The 19,777-nt window shown below is 42.5% G+C and overlaps 1 protein-coding gene across 1 annotated transcript in view; it reads left to right on the top strand.

The window, feature by feature from the left end:
* The window catches only part of LOC134393168 (nesprin-2-like), a 272,899-nt gene that overhangs the window by 158,395 nt on the left and 94,727 nt on the right, over positions 1 to 19,777 (top strand). The window contains exons 52-59 of the mRNA XM_063118134.1: positions 1,295 to 1,423; positions 4,430 to 4,582; positions 6,281 to 6,490; positions 7,284 to 7,385; positions 10,346 to 10,465; positions 11,826 to 12,026; positions 16,890 to 17,063; positions 18,997 to 19,128. Coding sequence (XP_062974204.1) covers positions 1,295 to 1,423; positions 4,430 to 4,582; positions 6,281 to 6,490; positions 7,284 to 7,385; positions 10,346 to 10,465; positions 11,826 to 12,026; positions 16,890 to 17,063; positions 18,997 to 19,128 — 1,221 coding nt within the window. The remainder of the gene's footprint in view (positions 1 to 1,294; positions 1,424 to 4,429; positions 4,583 to 6,280; positions 6,491 to 7,283; positions 7,386 to 10,345; positions 10,466 to 11,825; positions 12,027 to 16,889; positions 17,064 to 18,996; positions 19,129 to 19,777) is intronic.

The following is a 19,777-nucleotide window of genomic DNA, read 5'->3' as shown; positions in this document are numbered from 1 at the left end:
GGATATACATGCAATATTATTTATTTATTTATTTATTTATTACCTTTTTACACCGCCCAATAGCTGAAGCTCTCTGGGCGGTTCACAAAAATTAAAACCATAATAAAACAACCAACAGGTTAAAAGCACAAATACAAAATACAGTATAAAAAGCACAACCAGGATAAAACCACGCAGCAAAATTGATATAAAATTAAAATACAGCGTTAAAACAGTAAAATTTAAATTTGAGTTAAAATTAAGTGTTAAAATATGGAGAGAATAAAAAGGTCTTCAGCTGGCGACAAAAGGAGTACAGTATAGGCGCCAGGCAGACCTCTCTGGGGAGCTCATTCCACAACCGGGGTGCCACAGCGGAGAAAGCCCTCCTCCTAGTAGCCACCTGCCTCACTTCCTTTGGCAGGGTCTCACGGAGAAGGGCCCCTGTAGATGATCTTGAATAAATAAACCCTATCCATGTTTAGACAGAAATAAAAGTCCTACAACTCCTAGAATTCCCCAGCCAGCAAGCTGGGGAATTCTGGGAGTTGTAGGACTTTCCTTTCTGTGTAAACATGGATAGGATCACACCCTAAAAGTTTCAGAGCCCAGGCCTATAGGACACATCTTCCTAAAAACTGCACATGCATAATTTACATCTAATCAGGCAAATTTAGAAATACATTCTTGGATTTATTTAAATTTCACAGGAGCCAAAGCCAGCCAATTAATTTCTCATCCAAATAGTCTCAAAAATAAATTCTTCAATTAATTTGTACCCTGACCCGGATCATCTCAAACCAATGTCCCCTACCCCACCCCACCCTTATTTGTCAGGCAGGGAGAGATTTTTGAGGTAGGAGTGCAGGAAGGAGTGAGTTAATCCTTTCCACCCCAGTTGCCATATCCCTTGAAAATTCCCCCCTGCAAGACAGTTATGCTGGGGGGGAAATCCTTTCCATTGGTACCAAAGGACACTCAGGGTTCTGGGTAGAGTTGTGGGGTCCTGGGCAAAAGATTCAGGGCAGGGACCCAAGCCCAGCAACTCTTCTGATTGCACACACATGTACAGACGTTCCATTTGCGTGTACCAATGCAGAATATGGATGTACCATACGCCAGGCTCCAGTCGTTAAAGCATTTCAAGCCAGCTGCTAAGAATGGATCCCACCATGCCCAGACCATGATAACGACCTCATTGCTTTAAATTGTTTCTGCTGCTGCTGCTGTTTTCCATTTTGAAAGAACATTATGTATCGCCATGAGTTTAATCTGGAGCATTTGTCTAAACATGTTTTGCTTTTCCAAATGTTAGATTTCTACCAAAATAAATATTCTGCCCAAGGGTGCCGCACCGAGTGTGAGAACTCCAACCGTCGAGGAGCTGAAAACGTTCACTGCACAGCTTGGCACCCTAAGCCAAGAAGCATCTGTTCATAAACAGGTACTAAATGCATTTTGTCTATGTTGCGTAAGTGACCAGCATGGATGGTGGACAGGATCCAGCCTTGGCAAAATGAAATATCTATTCTGAACACACACACACACACACACGCACCATAACTACCTCTACCATAGAGGCCGTTTGGAGCAGGTGCTCAATGCGTTGTAGATCCAGACCTGAGCTCTGGAAAACGGCCACGTTCTGAGTATGCCTGCATTGTAAATATTCAACAGCGGAATTCAACACAAGGAATTCTGGCAGGTGTTGCTTCTCGTTTGGAGATGGGAAACTTAAATCCTTGCTTTTATTTATTTATTTACAATATTTATATACCGCTCCCCATCCGAAGATTTTGGAGCGGTTTAACAACAAATAGAATAAAGGGATAAAACCAGAATAAAAACACCATATATATTTTTTTTGTTTTTAAAGAACAAAATTCTGATAAAACCGCTGTACACTATAGTTGCACACAAATGCACCTCTTCGACATTTCCGCCCTATTTGTGGGCAGAAAAATTTGGGTGGGGACCCTTTCTTCAGGGGGAGGAGAAATTCTTCAGCAGTTTCTCAGAGTTGGAGCTCACCATTAGCAGTGGTTGTACCACAGTGCCTTTCTTTTTTCCTAAGGTTTTTTTTCCACTGCCACCATTTTGGTGGCGTTTTTGAGCACACCTTATCATTGAGAGGTAATGGGATGTGTGAGAGTTGTCTTTCTATTACACACACTCTATCGTTCTTCAGCTGCCTTGACTGCCCATGCTTCAGATATGAAAAAGCCCTGTGGGGGAAGAGTTTACCTCACGACATCTCTAATTGAAGTGGAGCTGAAGAGATGATTGTATAATGAAAGACAAGACACTCCACGCACACCCCTCAGCCACCTCATAAACAAGAATGCCGAACTCCAGCCATTAGAATTTCTCCTAAATTTTCTTCTCCCTTGAATTTCTTTTCTATTAAATTGAATGAAAATGGTGAAAATATGGAAGACATTTTCAGCACAGCGCTTTTTATACAACTTTGAAGGGTATGTGAAGTCCTCTCCCATGTATATCAGGTCACCCTAGATACGTTATTCTCAATCTTGAATGTCTCCACCAATGCCCATTTCTGATATGTGGCTCTTCTCTAATATCTTCTCACCCCTGTCCCAGGGATTAGTACTATTAGAATTATACTGCCCATACGGTAGTGAGCTGGTGTGATGTAATGGAATGTTCACAAACATTCCAACATTTCAAGGAATAAAGCCATTAGATGCCTTCAGACCAGTTCCTGTTAGAGGCAAGAAAGTTGTTCATTTGGCTGGGATTAAAGCATCACTTGGGCCTTAGGAACAGGGTGGCTGAAGACAGGGATATGGTTGGTGGAACATATGGAGCTGCCTTATACTGAGTCAGACCATTGGTCCATCTAGCCCAGTATTGCCAACACTGACAAACAGTTGCTCTCCAGAGTTTCAGGCAGGAATTTTCCCAGCCCTACCTGGAGATGCCAGAGACTGAACCTGGGACCTTCTACCTGCAAAACGTGCTCTACCACTGAGCTATGACCCTTTCTTTCCTTTAGTTGCATAGAAGGAGAATTCTGCCAGTTGTGGCTTCCAGTGTCACTTCAGCATTGTGAGGCAATCCTAAATGCAAAATGAGGGCAAGAAGCAAGGGTGGAAATGCAATATGTATTTCACGTCTGAACTCACAAGGCAATTATTTTTGGTGCAAGCTTTGGGTATTTCGCATTATTGCATTTCCCACTGTTTTCCTTTCTCTTTCGCTCTTGTCTCACCATAGCCCAGTGCCAAATTGTGGCCTGTCAAGTAAGCCCAGCCCACCACGGTTTTGTTGTTGTTGTTTTGTAAACCTCCTTGTTTTTCTGTCTCTCTGAGGACAGGAGTTTGTCAAAGACCTTGAGGGCCACAAAACCCCTGGGATTCGTTGCACTCTAATGCTGCCTTGCCTGGTCAGTGATGATATTTATTTATTATTTTTTAAAACATTTGTATCCCGCCCTATATCACTGGGATCTCAGGGCAGCATAAGGGTCAGCCATGTTGGGCTTTTACAGTATACTTCTGTTGAGTCTTTGAGAAATACTTGACAAAACTTTAAGAAAAATAGCCTGTTAAAAAAAGGAAAAGAATTTTGTATTGTGCATTAAGCGTGGCTTTTAACTGAGAAGAGACTAAGATATTAAATCCATAATCCATGTCACATTTTCATGTTTGATTTCTTCCTTTTTTGTACGTCCACCTCTTGTGCTCTGAGCAGCCAATAGAGATCAGAGGTCTCTCAGTAATTTTGCTGGTACGCAAATGTGGGTGGGCCATAGTTCAATGACAGAACACCTGTTTTGCAAGCAGAGCATCTCAGGTTCAATCCCCCAGCGTTGCCAGGTAGGCCTGAGAGGGACCCTGCCAGAAACCCTGGAGAGCAACTGCCAATCAGAATACACAGTACTCAGCTAGCTAGAATCATAAAATAGTAGAGTTGGAAGGGGCCTATAAGGCCATTGAGTCCAACTCCCTGCTCAATGCAAGAATCCACTTTAAAGCATACCTGGCAGATGGCTGTCCAGCTGCCTCTTGAAGGCCTCCAGTGTGGGAGAGCCCATAACCTCCCTAGGGAATTAGTTCCATTGTCTTACTGCTCTAACAGCCAGGAAGTTTTTCCTGATGTCCAGCCGGAATCTGGCTTCCTGTAACTGGAGCCCATTATTTCATGTCCTGCACTCTGGGATGATGGGGAAGAGAGCCTGGCCCTCCTCTGTGTACCTTTCAAGTACTTGAAGAGTGCTCTCATGTCTTCCTTGTTATAAGGCAGCTTCCTGTGTCCCTACTGATAACAATCAAGACCCAAATCTATATCTTCTGCACAATGTAAGTATGAAGCAGGGAAGCAAATACTGCCACCCCAAATATTTCTCCCCACTGCTTCATATGGTGCTTCTATATAACTAGCAAGGCCTTCAATGGAAACTGGAAAAATCTGTCTCCCCATCTTCCAGGAAAATGTCACAGGGGAAGTTTCATTAAGCTTGGACCAGAAACTCTTTGAGCTGCTTCTGGCCATCAGCCGCTGCCTGAACAACATGGAACAGATGTTAAGCAGCTGTGTGCTCACCAGCGAAGAAGCACCCATGCAACAGGTGCTTTATGAGGTAAATACAGATGGGCGTGTCTGTAGGGATTCATGAAACCCAGATCTGTGTGTACTCTACAGAGAACACAGAGAAAGCACCTCAAGGGATGCAGAAGATTCCGGAGAAATCCAGCTTTCACGTGAAAGAAAGAAAGTGACAAACTTCTAGACTTTAAGATTATAAAGATATGCTTGAAAAACTGAGGAATGCCAGGGATTCAAACCCAGGTCTTCCCAATCCTAGATCAACATTTGTTGTTGTTTATTCGTTCAGTCGTTTCCGACTCTTCGTGACTTCATGGACCAGCCCACGCCAGAGCTTTCTGTCGGCCGTCGCCACCCCTAGCTCTCCCAAAGTCAAGTCTGTCACCTCCAGAATATCCTCCATCCATCTTGCCCTTGGTCGGCCCCTCTTCCTTTTGCCTTCCACTTTCCCTAGCATCAGCCTCTTCTCCAGGGTATCCTGTCTTCTCATTATGTGGCCAAAGTACTTCAGTTTTGCCTTTAATATCATTCCCTCAAGTGAGCAGTCTGGCTTTATTTCCTCCACCATATTGCATTGCAGTGATGCTATTTGTCTCTGACCAATAGGAGGCAAACGTCCGAAGAAGAAAGGCTGCGGCCTAGCTAAACGTGAAGCATTACCCCCTTTCCTTTCAGGACCAGTTTTCTTCTCAGCTTCTATGAGGCTGTGCCCAAGCATAGGGTGACCATATGAAAAGGAGGACAGGGCTCCTGTATCTTTAACAGTTGTATTGAAAAGGCAATTTCTGCAGGTGTCATTTGTATATATGGAGAACCTGGAGAAATTTCCTCTTCATTACAACAGTTAAAGCTGCAGGTGCCCTGCCTTCTTTTAAATCTGGTCACAGTATAGCTGTAGTATAGCTCCTGCAGTTTTAACTGTTGTGATGAAGAGGGAATTTGAGCAGGTCCCCCATATATACAAATGACACCTGCTGAAATTCCCTTTTCTATGCAACTGTTAAAGATACAGGAGCCCTGTCCTCCTTTTCATAGGGTCACCCTATCCAAGCACAACCTCGTAGAAGAAGAAGAAGAGTTCTTGGGTGAGTCCATGTTCTCCGTTCTGAACATAGAAACTCAAATAAATTGTATTAAAATTATTCAGATAAATACAGTTCGTTCCTGTTGATTGGTTCCTTTCTCTACAAGGAGAGTAGGAGGGACAGGTAAAAGCCTAAGACTCATACTAAAATTGAGATTTTTCCCTTGAAAGTAAAAAAGCGCAGAGTGAAGCATTGTTGTATACTTAGCAGATATGGAGTGTCATCAGACGAGCGTTTTATCGCCACTCACAGTTTTTCGCAGGTCCTTTTGACGACAACATCTGCCTCTTGTGCATCTCCCGCTCCTTCTGCTCTATTTTCCGCGATGAAATAAGACCCAGTAAATCCTTTTTTTTTTTAAGGTGAAACTTGCTGCCATTTCCTGCTGTGTGCAGGAAAATCAGCGTGATAAAAATATCCACTGAATGGGCCACATGGTCATGGCTGCTGCTTCTTTCTTCCCTGTGTGAAGAAAGAGGAAGCTGCTCATCCCTATTGTGGGACAGAAAAGTGATGGTAGGGAAATATTCTCCTCTCCCCTCTCCCCCCTCCCTTGTCTGATGACGCTCTAGATTTTGGTATATTCCTCACCTACCATGTCTTTTACAAAACCATATTTACTTGCCTCTTTTGCCTTTCTGTTTCAGACTCTCTCTGCAGAGCTGCAAAAGCTTCATGCAGATATTGGTGAGAAAAAGGAAGATCTTTTGAAGCCTATTGCCTCTGCTGGTGGCGACCCTGAGAGATTCGCCCAGTGTTTTAGCAACTTGCAGGCCTGGCTCCAGTTGACCCACGCAGCTGCTAATTCTAGGAGCAAGTCTATGAAAGCTGAGTTGGACCATTATAGTAATTACCAGGTACCACATTTCATGAACTAGTGTCTATTTAATCCACTTCTCAGAAGAGAGGTACACTTCATCTTTTTGCATTTCCCACATGAATGGTGTCACATCAACCCATTTTATGCATGCTCAAATTGAGCATTTGGGTTCTGTTAGGAAAATCACAGCCATTATGATTTTATATCCCACTCTGTGAATCTCTGGGCATAGATGCATTGGATTTTATGGACCAAAGCTTTATATCAAGGGTAGGCAACCTGGTATGTTCCAGATGTTTTGGATTATCCAGCTCCCACAATCCCTGACCATTGGCTGTACTGGCTGGGGCTTATGGGAGTTGTAATACAAAACATCTGGGGGCCACCAAGTTGATTTCTTTTGCCTTATCTAAATATTACTCTCTTGCATGGAGACAGGACAGATGTGTCCCATGGCTAGTTCAGGAAAGTGTACTTTCACCTGTATGCATGCACACGTACACACATCGCCTTCCCATAGAGAAGTTTGTCCAAAACAGCCCCATGTTTGAGAACATAGTTTTGTTACCTCTGAGCAAAATTATATCTCTTGTGGAGATGATTTAATCCTTGATCTCCATAATGGGCCAATGCTTGAAGCAAATTATGATTATAAAAATGGGCATTTTTTTGCAAAAGCAAGATATATATATATATAATATGCACATAGACACATATATAAAGAATGATACTGATTAAACCGTCTGGTTGAATTGCAGTTTAATTATCCCTTCATTCTGTATAATGTACCTCTGGGTTCACTTTGTTTTTTTTGCTTCTCCCTGTCACAGAATGAAATCAGGCTATTGTATGATGCGTTGATTGAGAAAAAATCCACACTGCAACAGTCCTTTGGTGCAACGAGCGGGCACAGTATTACCGAGCAGCTCCAGGTAATTAACTGAGATGTGACGATAAGGCCCAATCAGTCGCCCAGCACTGGACAATTTTACCTAATTTCTCCCTTTTTTTATGGTTTTGTTTTTCCAAAATTGGAGCAACCATTTTGTTTTTCGCTGTCAGCTTAATGGCACTATGAGAACCACGAGGCTCTGTGTTCAGACCAGCTGCTGGGGAGGGGGTTGGGGGGGGGGCATACAATGGGGGTAGGGGCCATGCTTGTGGGCTGCCCAGAAGCACCTGGGTGGCCACTATGAAGAACAGGATACTGAGCTGGCCTGATCCAGCAGGGGCTCTTCTGATCATCCGGTGTTGGATTGGTGGATCCTGTGGTCTCAGATGCAGGGTGGTCATAGGACCAGGCTGTAACTGTTTATTAATCTTCTCCCATTTTTATGTATGTTAACAAAGGAGAACACCATATCAAAAATTATCAATCACAGGCAGAAGAAAGACGCACGTGTAGTACAGAGATCGTGGAGCCAAATGAGATGTTATGATAAATGTGTGGCTACTGCCCAAAACGGCAGCTACGAATATTGCTTTCTCCTCCCTTTTGTAACGGCTCAGTTCAGACAACACGTTAGTCAATGCGGTGTGAAAATTCCACTCAACGGTTGAGTTTTTAGGAGGTACTCCCCACACATGTTCTAACTCCACCATTGTGTGACTGTGGGCTACTCTGGAGTTGAGTAAAAGTCAATGCGACATTTGATTGACAGTTCCTCTGTCCTCTCTCCTACCCCGGTCCTCCCGATAGTATCCCATCAGCCATCGCTGCAGAAAAACAATCCCAGCGGCTCTCCTAGAGCAGCACTCCCTCCTTTTGCCGCTCTTGCCAGGGAACTCTGTCTGTAGCCAGTGGGAAAAGTCAACGCAGCGCAACGGAAAAGTCCACGAAGCCTGCCACACAACAGCTGTGCAGGAACTCTCCTCTGCACAGCGTGGATATTCTGCATGGAGTGTTTTTCAAAACACTCCATGGTGTGGCGTTTTCCCTCCAGGCAACTTTCTTCCCCTTTCTTCTCCACTTTGGTGTTCTGAAACCACCATTGAGAGACATGTTGTCTGAACTGAGCCAATGTCTAGTAGAACTTACCTGGATCCTAGCCTGACATTATTATTTTCTGCATTTCTCTGCCATTCCTTCCACATCATAGCTGAGTGGTAGGAACCGTTGTGATATCAGGACATGGAGAAGTTGTACTCCATGATATAGAGGGAAAGGGGAATCCAAACACAGGGCTGCTTTTTTTTTTCCAGCAGCAGCTAACGATTACTGTAAGTTCTTGTCTGGTCCTTAATGTGTTTAGACCGGCAAAGAGAGAGAGATCGAGAGATCTTTTTTCCTTTTATTGTGAATTTAACAAAACAAAATAAATCAAGAAAAGAAAAATGAAAAAGAGCAGGAAATTACATGCATAGAAATATCAATGCAACATTCTTTAAAAAGGAGAGGATTGTGCATAATTTTCAAGAAAAGCAGACCAAATATCCATTTATTTATGCACTCGCGAGTGGTGCCTATATACCACCCATTCAAATGATGTTAGATCCTCAGTCCATTGTGAGATGTGAACATTTATCCTTCCAACGTTGTAATATCAGTCTTTTTGGCAGTCATAAGAGCTCGGAAAATCCATTTGTGCTGACCTTACTTTAACTTCCAAGAAACCCGTAAATAGTTTAGGAGGACATGCACATCATTCGGTATTAAAGACTGTTCCAGTACAAAGTTTATCCACATTATGACCTCCTTCCAAAAGGGATTCACTTTAGCCCTCCTGGAGGAGAAGACTATCAATGGCTACTAGTCATGATGCCTATGTGCTACCTCCAGTATCAGAGGCAGTAAGCCTTTATACATCAGTTGCTGGGGAACATGGGTGGGAGGGTGCTGTTGCACCATGACCTGCTTTGCTGGTCCCCGGTCGACAGATGGTTGGCCACTGTGTGAACAGTGTGCTGGATTAGATGGATCCTCGATCTGATTCAGTGTAGCCATTTGTATGTTCTATGAGGCAACTATTGGGCATTGCCAAAACATGTGAATAAAAGAAGCATTAGGTGTGTTATATCCCCAACAATTATGCAAATTGGACAAGCCCTTATTAAAAAGGGAGATCCAAACACAGGGCAGCTAAACTGGCAAGGGGTGTACTTTGGACTTCTGATAAAATCCGTTCCTTGGTCCTTCCTTCCCCAAACATCTTAACAGCAGCTGCTTTTCGAAGCAGCATAATCACTCCTGCTAATATTTATTTATTTATTACATTTCTATACCTCCCAATAGCCGGAGCTCTATATAGTGAACACAAGGGTTGAGTCCCAATAGGATTGTAGCCAAAAAACAGTCACCGAGAAACAAGAGGAAGGTATCAGCATGCTTGGGGGAACTCCAGTGATCGCAGAAGTATATATATTTGTGAAAATCTAAGGAGGCAAGAAATCCCCGAAACAGCCCAATGAGGACTGAGGGGGGTGGAAATAGAAGAATTCCTGGGAGAGAGGAATGGAATAGAGTGAGCTGTCAGAGGGCATGGCTGGCTGGCTGAGCAGAAGCACTCCACACTCCAACAATATATTATTATTATTATTATTATTATTATTATTATTATTATTATTATTATTATTTATATAGCACCATCAGTGTACATGGTGCTGTACAGAGTAAAACAATAAAATAGCAAAACCCTGCCGCATAGGCTTACATTCTAATAAATGTCTATATCTATCTATCTATCTATCTATCTATCATATCTATCATATTTATTTTCTCTCTTACTTTAACAGTTTTAACTTAGCTATAAGGTTGGTACGCCACACCAACCCTACATGACACAGATATCATTCAAAAGATTTGCATACACTGTTGAGTCCTTCCGTTGCCCCAGAAGTATCACAGCTGCTAATAAGAGTAGCCCAAATCTAAATCATTTTATATTTCGTTCAGGAAATGGGCAGATACGAGTTGGAACTGCAAAACTTTGAGATGACGACAGCGGAACTAAGAGATCGTGGAGAAAGAGGTCATCTGCCTGTTGCCCTAATCCAAGAAGTGTATAAACTGGAGGTAAAGATTTGATTTTGAACTATCAGTGTGCATATAATGCCATCAATCTGTGTGGAACCGGACAACATTAAATACAGCTGATCCCAACATTTAGAGGGTGCCATATCAAGGGGAAAGGCAGGGGCAGAAAAGACAATGAGTATGAGTTGCATTATTTGAAAAAATAATTTCCCTAGAACATAAAATGTAGGAAAATTTCCTAGAATGAATCAAAAAATGCAAATCAAATTGTAAAGCTACCGTATTTCTTTGATTCTAAGATGCACTTTTTCCCCATATAACATCTCTAAAAACGGGGTGCGTCTTAGAATTGCGGGTGCTTTTATTATTTCTTAGAATCAAAGCTTTTTTTCTGTTGGTGGTACTGAAATTAGTGTGCGTCTTACAATCAATGGCGTGTTGGAATCGAAGAAATACGGTATCTAACAGTCTAGTCTTTGGATCCATATCACCCCGGATGAATCCCAGATGAATTGCATTGCAGTCTGAACAGGGGTGTGTGTGTGTGTTGTGCGTGCATATGATCGGCATCTACGCACAGATGTTTGGTATACATGCACAGAAGACTGTGTACACATGCCAGTACTCCTTGCAGGATTGGGAGATGGTGTTTTCTCATAGAAGGTTTGACTTCACCAAATCACTATCAGGTTTGGTAACTTGGCTTTACTAAAGCTCAGTATGGATAAAGATTTGACTTCTTTCAGCAATGTCATGTTGTTATTGCTGCTGGATCAGTTCATGCCATTACAAGTGGTGTTATAATGTATACTCACACAGGCATGGGTGTGTTTATAGGGGGCTTCTTGGTTTAGAGGGGGGTAAGATTTCCTCCCCTAGACTACATTCTTATTGGTGCATTCCAGAAATGTCAGCCAGCAGAGGGTTTAATAATGTTTCTGAGCAATAGAATGATATACTAATGTTCTATTAAAATTTATTTATTTATTTATTTATTACATTTCTATACCGCCCAATAGCCGGAGCTCTCTGGGCGGTTTACAGAAGTTAAAAACAGTGAACATTAAAAACAAATACACAAAAGTTAAAATCATCAAAAGCATAAAAACAACAATATCCTTTTAAAACAACAAAGTGGAATGAATTAAGTTTGAATGTCCATAAGGCAAGTGGCAGCAATACTTAGAGCTTCTTCATTACCCCTGATAATGGTTTGTTAAATATATTGGGCTTAAGCCAGCCTTCACCAACCTGTTGCCCTCCACATGTGTTGGACTACAACTCCCAGCATCCCCAGCCAGCATGCTGGGAGTTGTAGTCCACCAGAACTGGATTGCCACTCATCTCTTGTAAGTAGTGACAAGTGAGAGACATTAATTAGAACTTGTTCCATTTCTAGGATGCGTTGGATGACCTTTGGGAGACCCTAAGAGTGAAACAGAGGGAGCTGTCTTCTCCATTGATTAGTGAACAAGAATATGAAGCTTTGTTACAAGGACTAGCATTGCTGGCAGATCTTGGGGAAGGGAAAGTTGCTCAAGTATCGAAGCTGAAAATTTCCAGTCGACCTAATTTACAGTTTCATCTACAAAATCATAAGGTACCAGCTGTCTGCTCAAACATTATTTAGAGCTCTGGTATGTGTGTTTTGACCCCTCAGGAAGGCGCTAATGGATTCCTATCATAATTTATGAATAATAACAATTGAAAATCTGCCAGAAACAGGAAAGGAGCACAATTCAAGGGTCCTAAACACTTGTTTTATTCATTTACTTATGTTTATATCCTGTCTTTCTTCCAAAGAAATCAAGATGGAAAACATAGTCCGCCCCCACCCTCCATTTTATCCCCACAATGCCCCTTTGAGGTAGGTTAGGAAGAGAGTTGGTGGCTGACCCAAGATCCGGGATTGTTTAGCTTGAAAAAAAGGAGGCAAAGAAGAGACATGACAGACGTGTACAAAATTATGCATGGTGTGGAGAATGTGGACAGGGAGACATTTTTGTCCCTCTCTCAAGATACTAGAACCTGATGGGGTCATCCCATGAAGCTGATTGGTGGGAGATCCAGGACAAATAAAAGGAAGGACTTCTTCACACAGTACATAGTTAAACTATGGAATTCACTACCACAAGATGTGGTGACGGCCACCAATCTGGATGGTTTTAAAGGGGTGGTGGTGGATAAATTCCTGGAGGAGATACCCCTCCCAACAGAAAAACCCCAGGCCTCTAAGGCCTGGCTTTATTACCTTGCCTCAGTAGGCCTCAAAACTTCACAAGGGGTGAGGCCTTCTCGGAACCCCAGAGGCCTGGCTTGATACCCCGGCGAGCTGGATTTGACTCCCAGGCCTAAAGTTCTGCACTTTTGGCTTACAACAACTCTGTAAGACAAGTCAGTATTATTATTATTTTCCCATATTGCAGATGGATGCACAAACTGAGGCAGAGAGAGAGAGAGAGAGAGTGGCTTGGTTAAGGCCACCTAGCGAGTTCATGGCAGAGACAAGTTTCAAACCAGGTGCTTTCCAATATGTAGCTCTGTCTCCCAACCATTATGCTATACTAGCTGTTACAGCCTCCCCACATGCAGCATTCATGTGGATGTAAAAGGACCGCTCACATTTAAGCCACACAATGAGATCATTAGGGTGACTGTGTGAAAAGGAGGACCAGGCTCCTGTATCTTTATCAGTTGCATAGAAAAGGGAATTTCAGCAAGTGTCATTTGTATGCAGGCAGCACCTGGTGAAATTCCCTCTGCATCACAACAGTGAAAGCCACAGGAGCCCTGCCCTCTTTTGCATCTGGTCACTTTATTATAGCTAGATGAAGAGGGAATTTCACCAGGTACTGCATGCCTACAAATAACACCTGCTGAAATTCCCTTTTCATCACAACAGTTAAAGCTGCAGGAGCCCTGCCCTCTTGACCAGATACAAAAGAGGGCAGGGCTCCTGCAGCTTTTACTGTTGTGATGAAGAGGGGATTTCATCAGGTTCTGCATATATACAAATGCCCCCTGCTGAATTTTTTTTTCTATGCAACTGTTAAAGATACAGGAGCCCTGTCCTTCTCATAGGATCACCCTCATGACCTCACATCCCAGGACATGGCTTGACACAGGAACCCAACTAAACTTTAGCAGGCCGGAGTCTGGTTATAGCCTGGATGAGAGAATACCTGGGAATCCTAAGAGTGTGCCACCCGGTGTTCCTTGGAAGAAAAGCAGGCTATAAATGAAACAAAACAAAATGAAGAACTGTCCAGCAATAAAAGAAGAGAGTAATTAGTATTTCATTTGTTTCATCCCCCCCCACCCCCCACTCAGAGCTTTTAGCATAATTTCAACAGAAATGAGCAAAGGTATTTTGCAGGGAGAGAGGTGTGGGTTGTTGCAGTTACAGATAATCATAAAATCCACCCGGTGCCATAATTACTTTGCCAGAAATAAAATGCAGACCCGCTAATGAAGATTAATGTTTACAAACTGCCCAGAAGAAAGATTGCATAAACATGAAATGATTCCTACTTAACTGTTTTGAATGTTAAGTTAAGGGAAGCAGTTAGTCACTTCTGTTTGCATCAGATGAAAATGGCTGTAATTTTGTCTCTTCAAAGTAGAAAATGCCTTCCTGCGGACAGAATGTAAGAGGTGGCGCGTTACATATGGAAATGCCCCTTGTTTAAGACATTAAGGGCATGTCCATACCATACGGGTGTAGAGGGAGGGAGGGGGGGAGGATCTTGTGACATGATGATCACATGATCCTCCCCCTCAGTCTAAATGTGGCATGCAACGTCCTGGGAGTAAGTCGCGCCCGCAATTTTGGATTTTTTTAATCAACATTGAGTGTAGGAGCACTCCAGCGCAAAAGGTAGTTTTAAAAAACCAAAACCCAAAAAACCCCTCCCACTCCCCCCACCCCACCCCACCCCGATGGGCACAGAGCTCCTGAGGAGCTTTGTGCCCCGTGCCCAGTTCCCGGCTCTTCGCAGTTACTCACAAGGAGCCGGGACAAACCGGGACGGCGGGCCACACGTCCCGGGAGACCGTGGGAAAAAACAGGATAGAAGGGTAGGGTGATATCCCAGGGAAAGGGAGGGATCATCCCTCCCTGCCTCCGGGATCCCCTGTGCGTCATGTGGACGCACAGGGACGATCCCGGGACGATCCCCGGGATATCACCCTGTCTAGACATGCCCGAAGAGAAAAATGGCTGAAAGATACCGCAGAGCTTGCAAAAGTGCAGAAAAGAGCCACTAAAATGATCAAGGGTCTGGAACATCTCACCTTTGAGGGAAGGTTACAACAGTTGGGATTGTTTAGATTGGAAAAAAGGAGGTGAAGGGGACACATGATAGAGGTTTTCAAGAATGATGGATGGTGTGGAGAATGTGGATAGGGAGACATTTTTCTTCCTCTCCCATAAGACTAAACCCCAGGGTCACCCCATGAAGCTGATTGGTGGGAGATTCAGGGCAGATAAAAGGAAGGACTTCTTTACAGATCTCGTAGTTAAACTATGGAATATGTTACCACAACATGTAGTGATGATCACCAATTTGGATGGCTTTAGAAGGGGGTTGGATAAATTCCTGGAGGAGAAGGCTATGAATGGCTGCTAGTTCTGATGACTGTATTATTATTGTTGTTGTTGTTGTTGTTGTTGTTATTATTTAAAACATTTATATCCCGCCTTATATCATTAAGATCTCAGAGCGGCGTACAGATAAAAACATACAGTATAAAACAATAAATATGCACAGTTAAAAACAAATTAAACCATGATCCAAGTTAAAACAATATATCATTTAAAAGCATGCAGTATAAGCTTTTACCGTGAGATTTCATGCAGTAAAGAAGTCCCACATATTTGGGTGCCCCGTGTCTGTTTGCCAGAATGTGTGCTTGCTGAAGGGCCCAGGAAACTTGACACGTATCTATTTTTTTTATTAATTATCACATCTGTCTCACAATGCAGGAATTTTATATGGTTTTACACATTTTTATATTTTATGTGTTACATTTTATAATAAATTCCTACACATATGTGAATTTGGACTTCTCCATGTGAGAGAAATGTCTGAGGGCTGAGAAAGGGGGGGAAACAAAGCCCATTCTCCTTAGGGCAGGGGTGGGCAACTTGTGGCCATCCAGATGTTTGGCCTCCAACTCCCATCAGCCCTATCTAGCATACCAATGGTGAAGGACGATGGGTGTTGTAGGCCAAAATATTTGGAGGACCACAAGTTGCCCATCTCTGCCCTCGGGGACTGGAAATAACATTATCTTCCCCTCCTTCTCAGTGATGTATTTGTGACATCATGAACTTTTGCACCAATCTCTAACCTCATCTCAGACATAATTGCATGCACAGCAACCAACACTCCCCACGCTAAGGAAACAGATAAAGACTTCCATGTTAACAACCCTGAAAGTAATGGGTCAAGAATGAATGTTGGCATATGTAAGTAATTAACAACCTCCATAGCTACTTCATATGCATTTATTTATTTATTTATTTATTTATTTATAATATTTATATACCGCTCCTCATTGAAGAATTTCGGAGCGGTGTACAAGATAAAATGAAAAATAAAAACAGAATAAAACAGTTAAAACAAAATTAAAAAGAAGCAAAAACAGAGATTCAAGGCTGCATATTAAGGAAAGGCTTCTTGGAATAAAGATGTTTTCAGAAGGCGCCGAAAGGAGTACAAGGTTGGCGCCTGCCTGACCTCCAGAGGCAGGGAGTTCCACAGGAGGGGGGCCACCACGCTGAAGGCTCTTCCCCTGGTGGATTCCAATCGGAGAATGGATCTAGGTGGAACCACCAGGAGCAGACCCTCGGATGACCTCAGTGACAGGGCAGGTTGGAAAGGGAGAAGGCGCTCTCTCAGGTATCCTGGGCCCAAGTTGTTTAGGGCTTTGTACACAAGTACAAGAACCTTAAACCTGGCCTGGTAGCGAATAGGCAGCCAGTGCAGTTCCCTCTGGAGTTACATGCTGGAAAGGAGCAGCTCCAGACAACAGCCGAGCTGCAGCATTCTGCACTAGCTCCAGCTTCTGGATCAGCTTCAAGGGCAGCCCCACATAGAGCGCATTGCAGTAATCCAATCTTGAGGTTACCAATACCTGTACCACCGTGGCCAAGCTATCCCTGTCCAGGAGAGGCTGTAGTTGGCGAACCAACCGAAGATGGTAAAAGGCACTCCGAGCCGTGGCAGCTACCATTTCCACCATCAGATGAGAATTTTGCAATTTTTAAAATAGATTTATTTTTATTTTTTGCTTTTGGCAGAAGCTGAAAATAAAGTGAATATTATTACTTTTGAGTGAAAAGCCCACAACAGGCACAGATAGCAGAAGCATTTTTGTTTCAAACAACAAAATTGTTGTTTTAAAAAAATGTGAATTGCATTACCTATACTTAGTGCTATTTTTTTCTTTTTGAATCCAGAGCTTTTTCCGTAATCTTAATACTCACATGCTGCTTGTACAAATGATTTCCAAAAAAGTGGCACCTTCTATATTACAAAAGAGAGAAAAATTCTGGAATGAGCTGGTAGAGAAAATTAAATCATTGGAAGAACAAGCTGTCCAGCATGGAGCCTTCTTAGAAAGACTGCTACAGGTAAGGAAATAAAATTAAAACAATGTGAAATGTAGGAATATGTCTGCAGCAACCACCTTCCATAGGGTTGTTTTTCTAGCAAATGCAAGTAGCAAATATTGCAGCAAGTACTTTGTCCAACAAGGAATTCATTGTGGCTGCAAGGAAGAGATTAAAACTTTTCTTTTACATTTTAGATTAACTATATTTTAGCATCTCATCTGAAGCCTAAATTGTGATTAATCGTAACTACCCTGTGCCTGTTTGGTGCATTCTCTTCCCCTCCTTATTGTTTTATTATTATTTTATTAGAATGTAAGCCTATGCGGCAGGGTCTTGCTATTTTATTGTTTTACTCTGTACAGCACCATGTACATTGATGGCGCTATATAAATAAATAAATAAATAAATAAATAAATAATAATAATAATAATAATAATAATAATAATAATAATAATAGTTGAAACAAGCCAGCTTCATAAAATAATAGTTTAACTATGGTTAGCTGAAAAACACCAGCTTCATTAACTTGGTTTGTTTCAAAATAAACATAGTTAAGATTAACCGCAGTTCGTCTGAGTTCAGACAACATGGCAAGCTATGGTTGATTTGGAAGGGAAGGAAAAGCTTCTAAACTCCTCACAGCCATGCTGGGCAACAAATCCCATCATTCTCAAACAGCACCAGCCAGGATGGAGAAGTAGTTTAGCATTTCATGTAGATGAGACCAATGACTCTTAGTGCTTTGAATGGTCATTTGGGCAAACATTTTGAAAGATGGGATATCCACAAAAGGGGTATAAGAGAACTGGAAAATGAGCAAACAGGCTAATTGAAATGACCAAGGAGATGGAGCATCTTCCCTGGGAAGAAAGTCTTTGGGGCATTTTAATTTAGGGGAGGAAAATCAACTGGGGTTGGAGAACATTATAGATGTTTATAAAATTATGCCTGCTGTAAAGAAAGTAGAGAGAATTTTCTCTCTCTCTCTTTCTCATAATACTAGAACTCAGAATCCTTCTAAAGAGCGATTTGAGACAGACAAAAATGAAGTACTTTTTCACACTACACAAAATTTCTGGAATTCGCTGTCACATGATGTAGTGATGGAATCACAGGGATTCACACAGGATAAATTTACCAATGGCTATTAGCTGTGGTTCCCTGAAAGAACATAGGAAGCTGCCTTAGACTGAGTCAGACCAGTGGTCTATCTAGCTCAGTATGGTCTGTGCCAGTGGTCTTCAACTGGTCCAGACCCGAGACCCACCTCGGACTCCCAACCTGCAACATGGGACCCACTTTCACAATTGCCCAACACGGCGGCAACAGCTCTGCCCCGACCCATCAGGACTGATCTCACGACCCACTTTTGGGTCACAACCCACCGGTTGAAGATATACTGACCTGCAATGGTTCTCCAGGGTTTCAATTAATAGAAAAGAAGTTAAGGACATGATTATAAATTAAAATTTAATACAAATGAAGTTAAATTATTAATACTTCCAAAGAGTACTCTTATACATTTACAGATAAAGTAATAAACTAAAAACAGTGCTCATTTGACTCTCTCCAGGGTTTCAGACTGAGGTCTTTCTCAGCTCTACCTCGAAATGCCAGGGATTGACCTGGAATCTTTTGCCTGCCAACCATTTGTTCTACAGCTGAGCTAAGGCCTTTCCTCGGAGTTTCCTGCCCAGATTCAGTGTGTCGCTGAATATTGTTGGAGGCAAACAGGCTTCCCAGAAACTTCTGGCTGGACCCTATTGGAAACAGGATACAGGATTAAGTGGACTGTTGAACTCTTCATATGGCCTTATAGTAGACCTGCCACCTTGTTGACATTCAGGGGGATATTAGTGATGGAGCAATCAAACTCTGTATACAATTCCATTGTACAGCAAACATTTACATTTTCATGCAGCCTCCTAATGATATATCTCTCCTCTCTTAGGACTGGATAGAATTTGATGACACCTACATGCCTTTCTGCCAAAAACTAGAGGCCCTCTCATCCACTGTGCCTTCTGTGAGTTTGGTGGAAGAGACAGAAGAACGGTTAATGGAAAGAACTCAGCTCCTCCAGGTATTTACTCGACCCCAAAATCTGTAACTCACATTGTGCCTATTGTCTTAATTGAATAAGATGCCCAGTTAAACAGCGCGCCCAGTTCTTGAAATCAGAGTGATCCAAATGGCCGTAAAGAATGTTTTGATATAGATGTTGATTGGGAGTTGAAGGTAGATGAGAAAAAAGTGGGGCCTTCTGGATGTGGGGAGGCTGGAATGTCCACGGAGAAACCCAAAGGTTCACTAGCTAACATGTTATGGACATACTCAACAACAGTGAACACAACCTGTATGTTCAGAGAGATTCAGGTCCCTGATGTCCCACAGGAAAGTCTAGTGGAAGGGACTTCTACTGTGGAGGACCCAGGCATGGTGTAGAAGCCTTTTCAAGAAAGGCTTCTACGTGGGGTGGGCAACCAGCCAAGGAACATTTCCTGTTTTATCCTGAGCAGGTCAAAGGGGTCCAAACAGGGTGAGCTGGAGGAGAGAATGGGAGAGAACAATTTTATTTTATTTATTTATTTACAATATTTATATACCGCTCCCCATTCAGCATTTTGGAGCGGTAAACAAGATAACATAGAATAAATACAGAATGAAAACACATTAAAAGTAGAACCGCCCAGAGAGCTTTGGCTATTGGGCGGTATAGAAATGCAATCAAT

Source organism: Elgaria multicarinata, chromosome 2 (genome assembly GCF_023053635.1).
Source record: "Elgaria multicarinata webbii isolate HBS135686 ecotype San Diego chromosome 2, rElgMul1.1.pri, whole genome shotgun sequence".
NCBI classification, from domain to species: domain Eukaryota; kingdom Metazoa; phylum Chordata; class Lepidosauria; order Squamata; family Anguidae; genus Elgaria; species Elgaria multicarinata.
The sequence above is the reverse complement of the archived record's forward strand: the minus strand, read 5'-3'. Positions and strand labels throughout refer to the sequence as shown.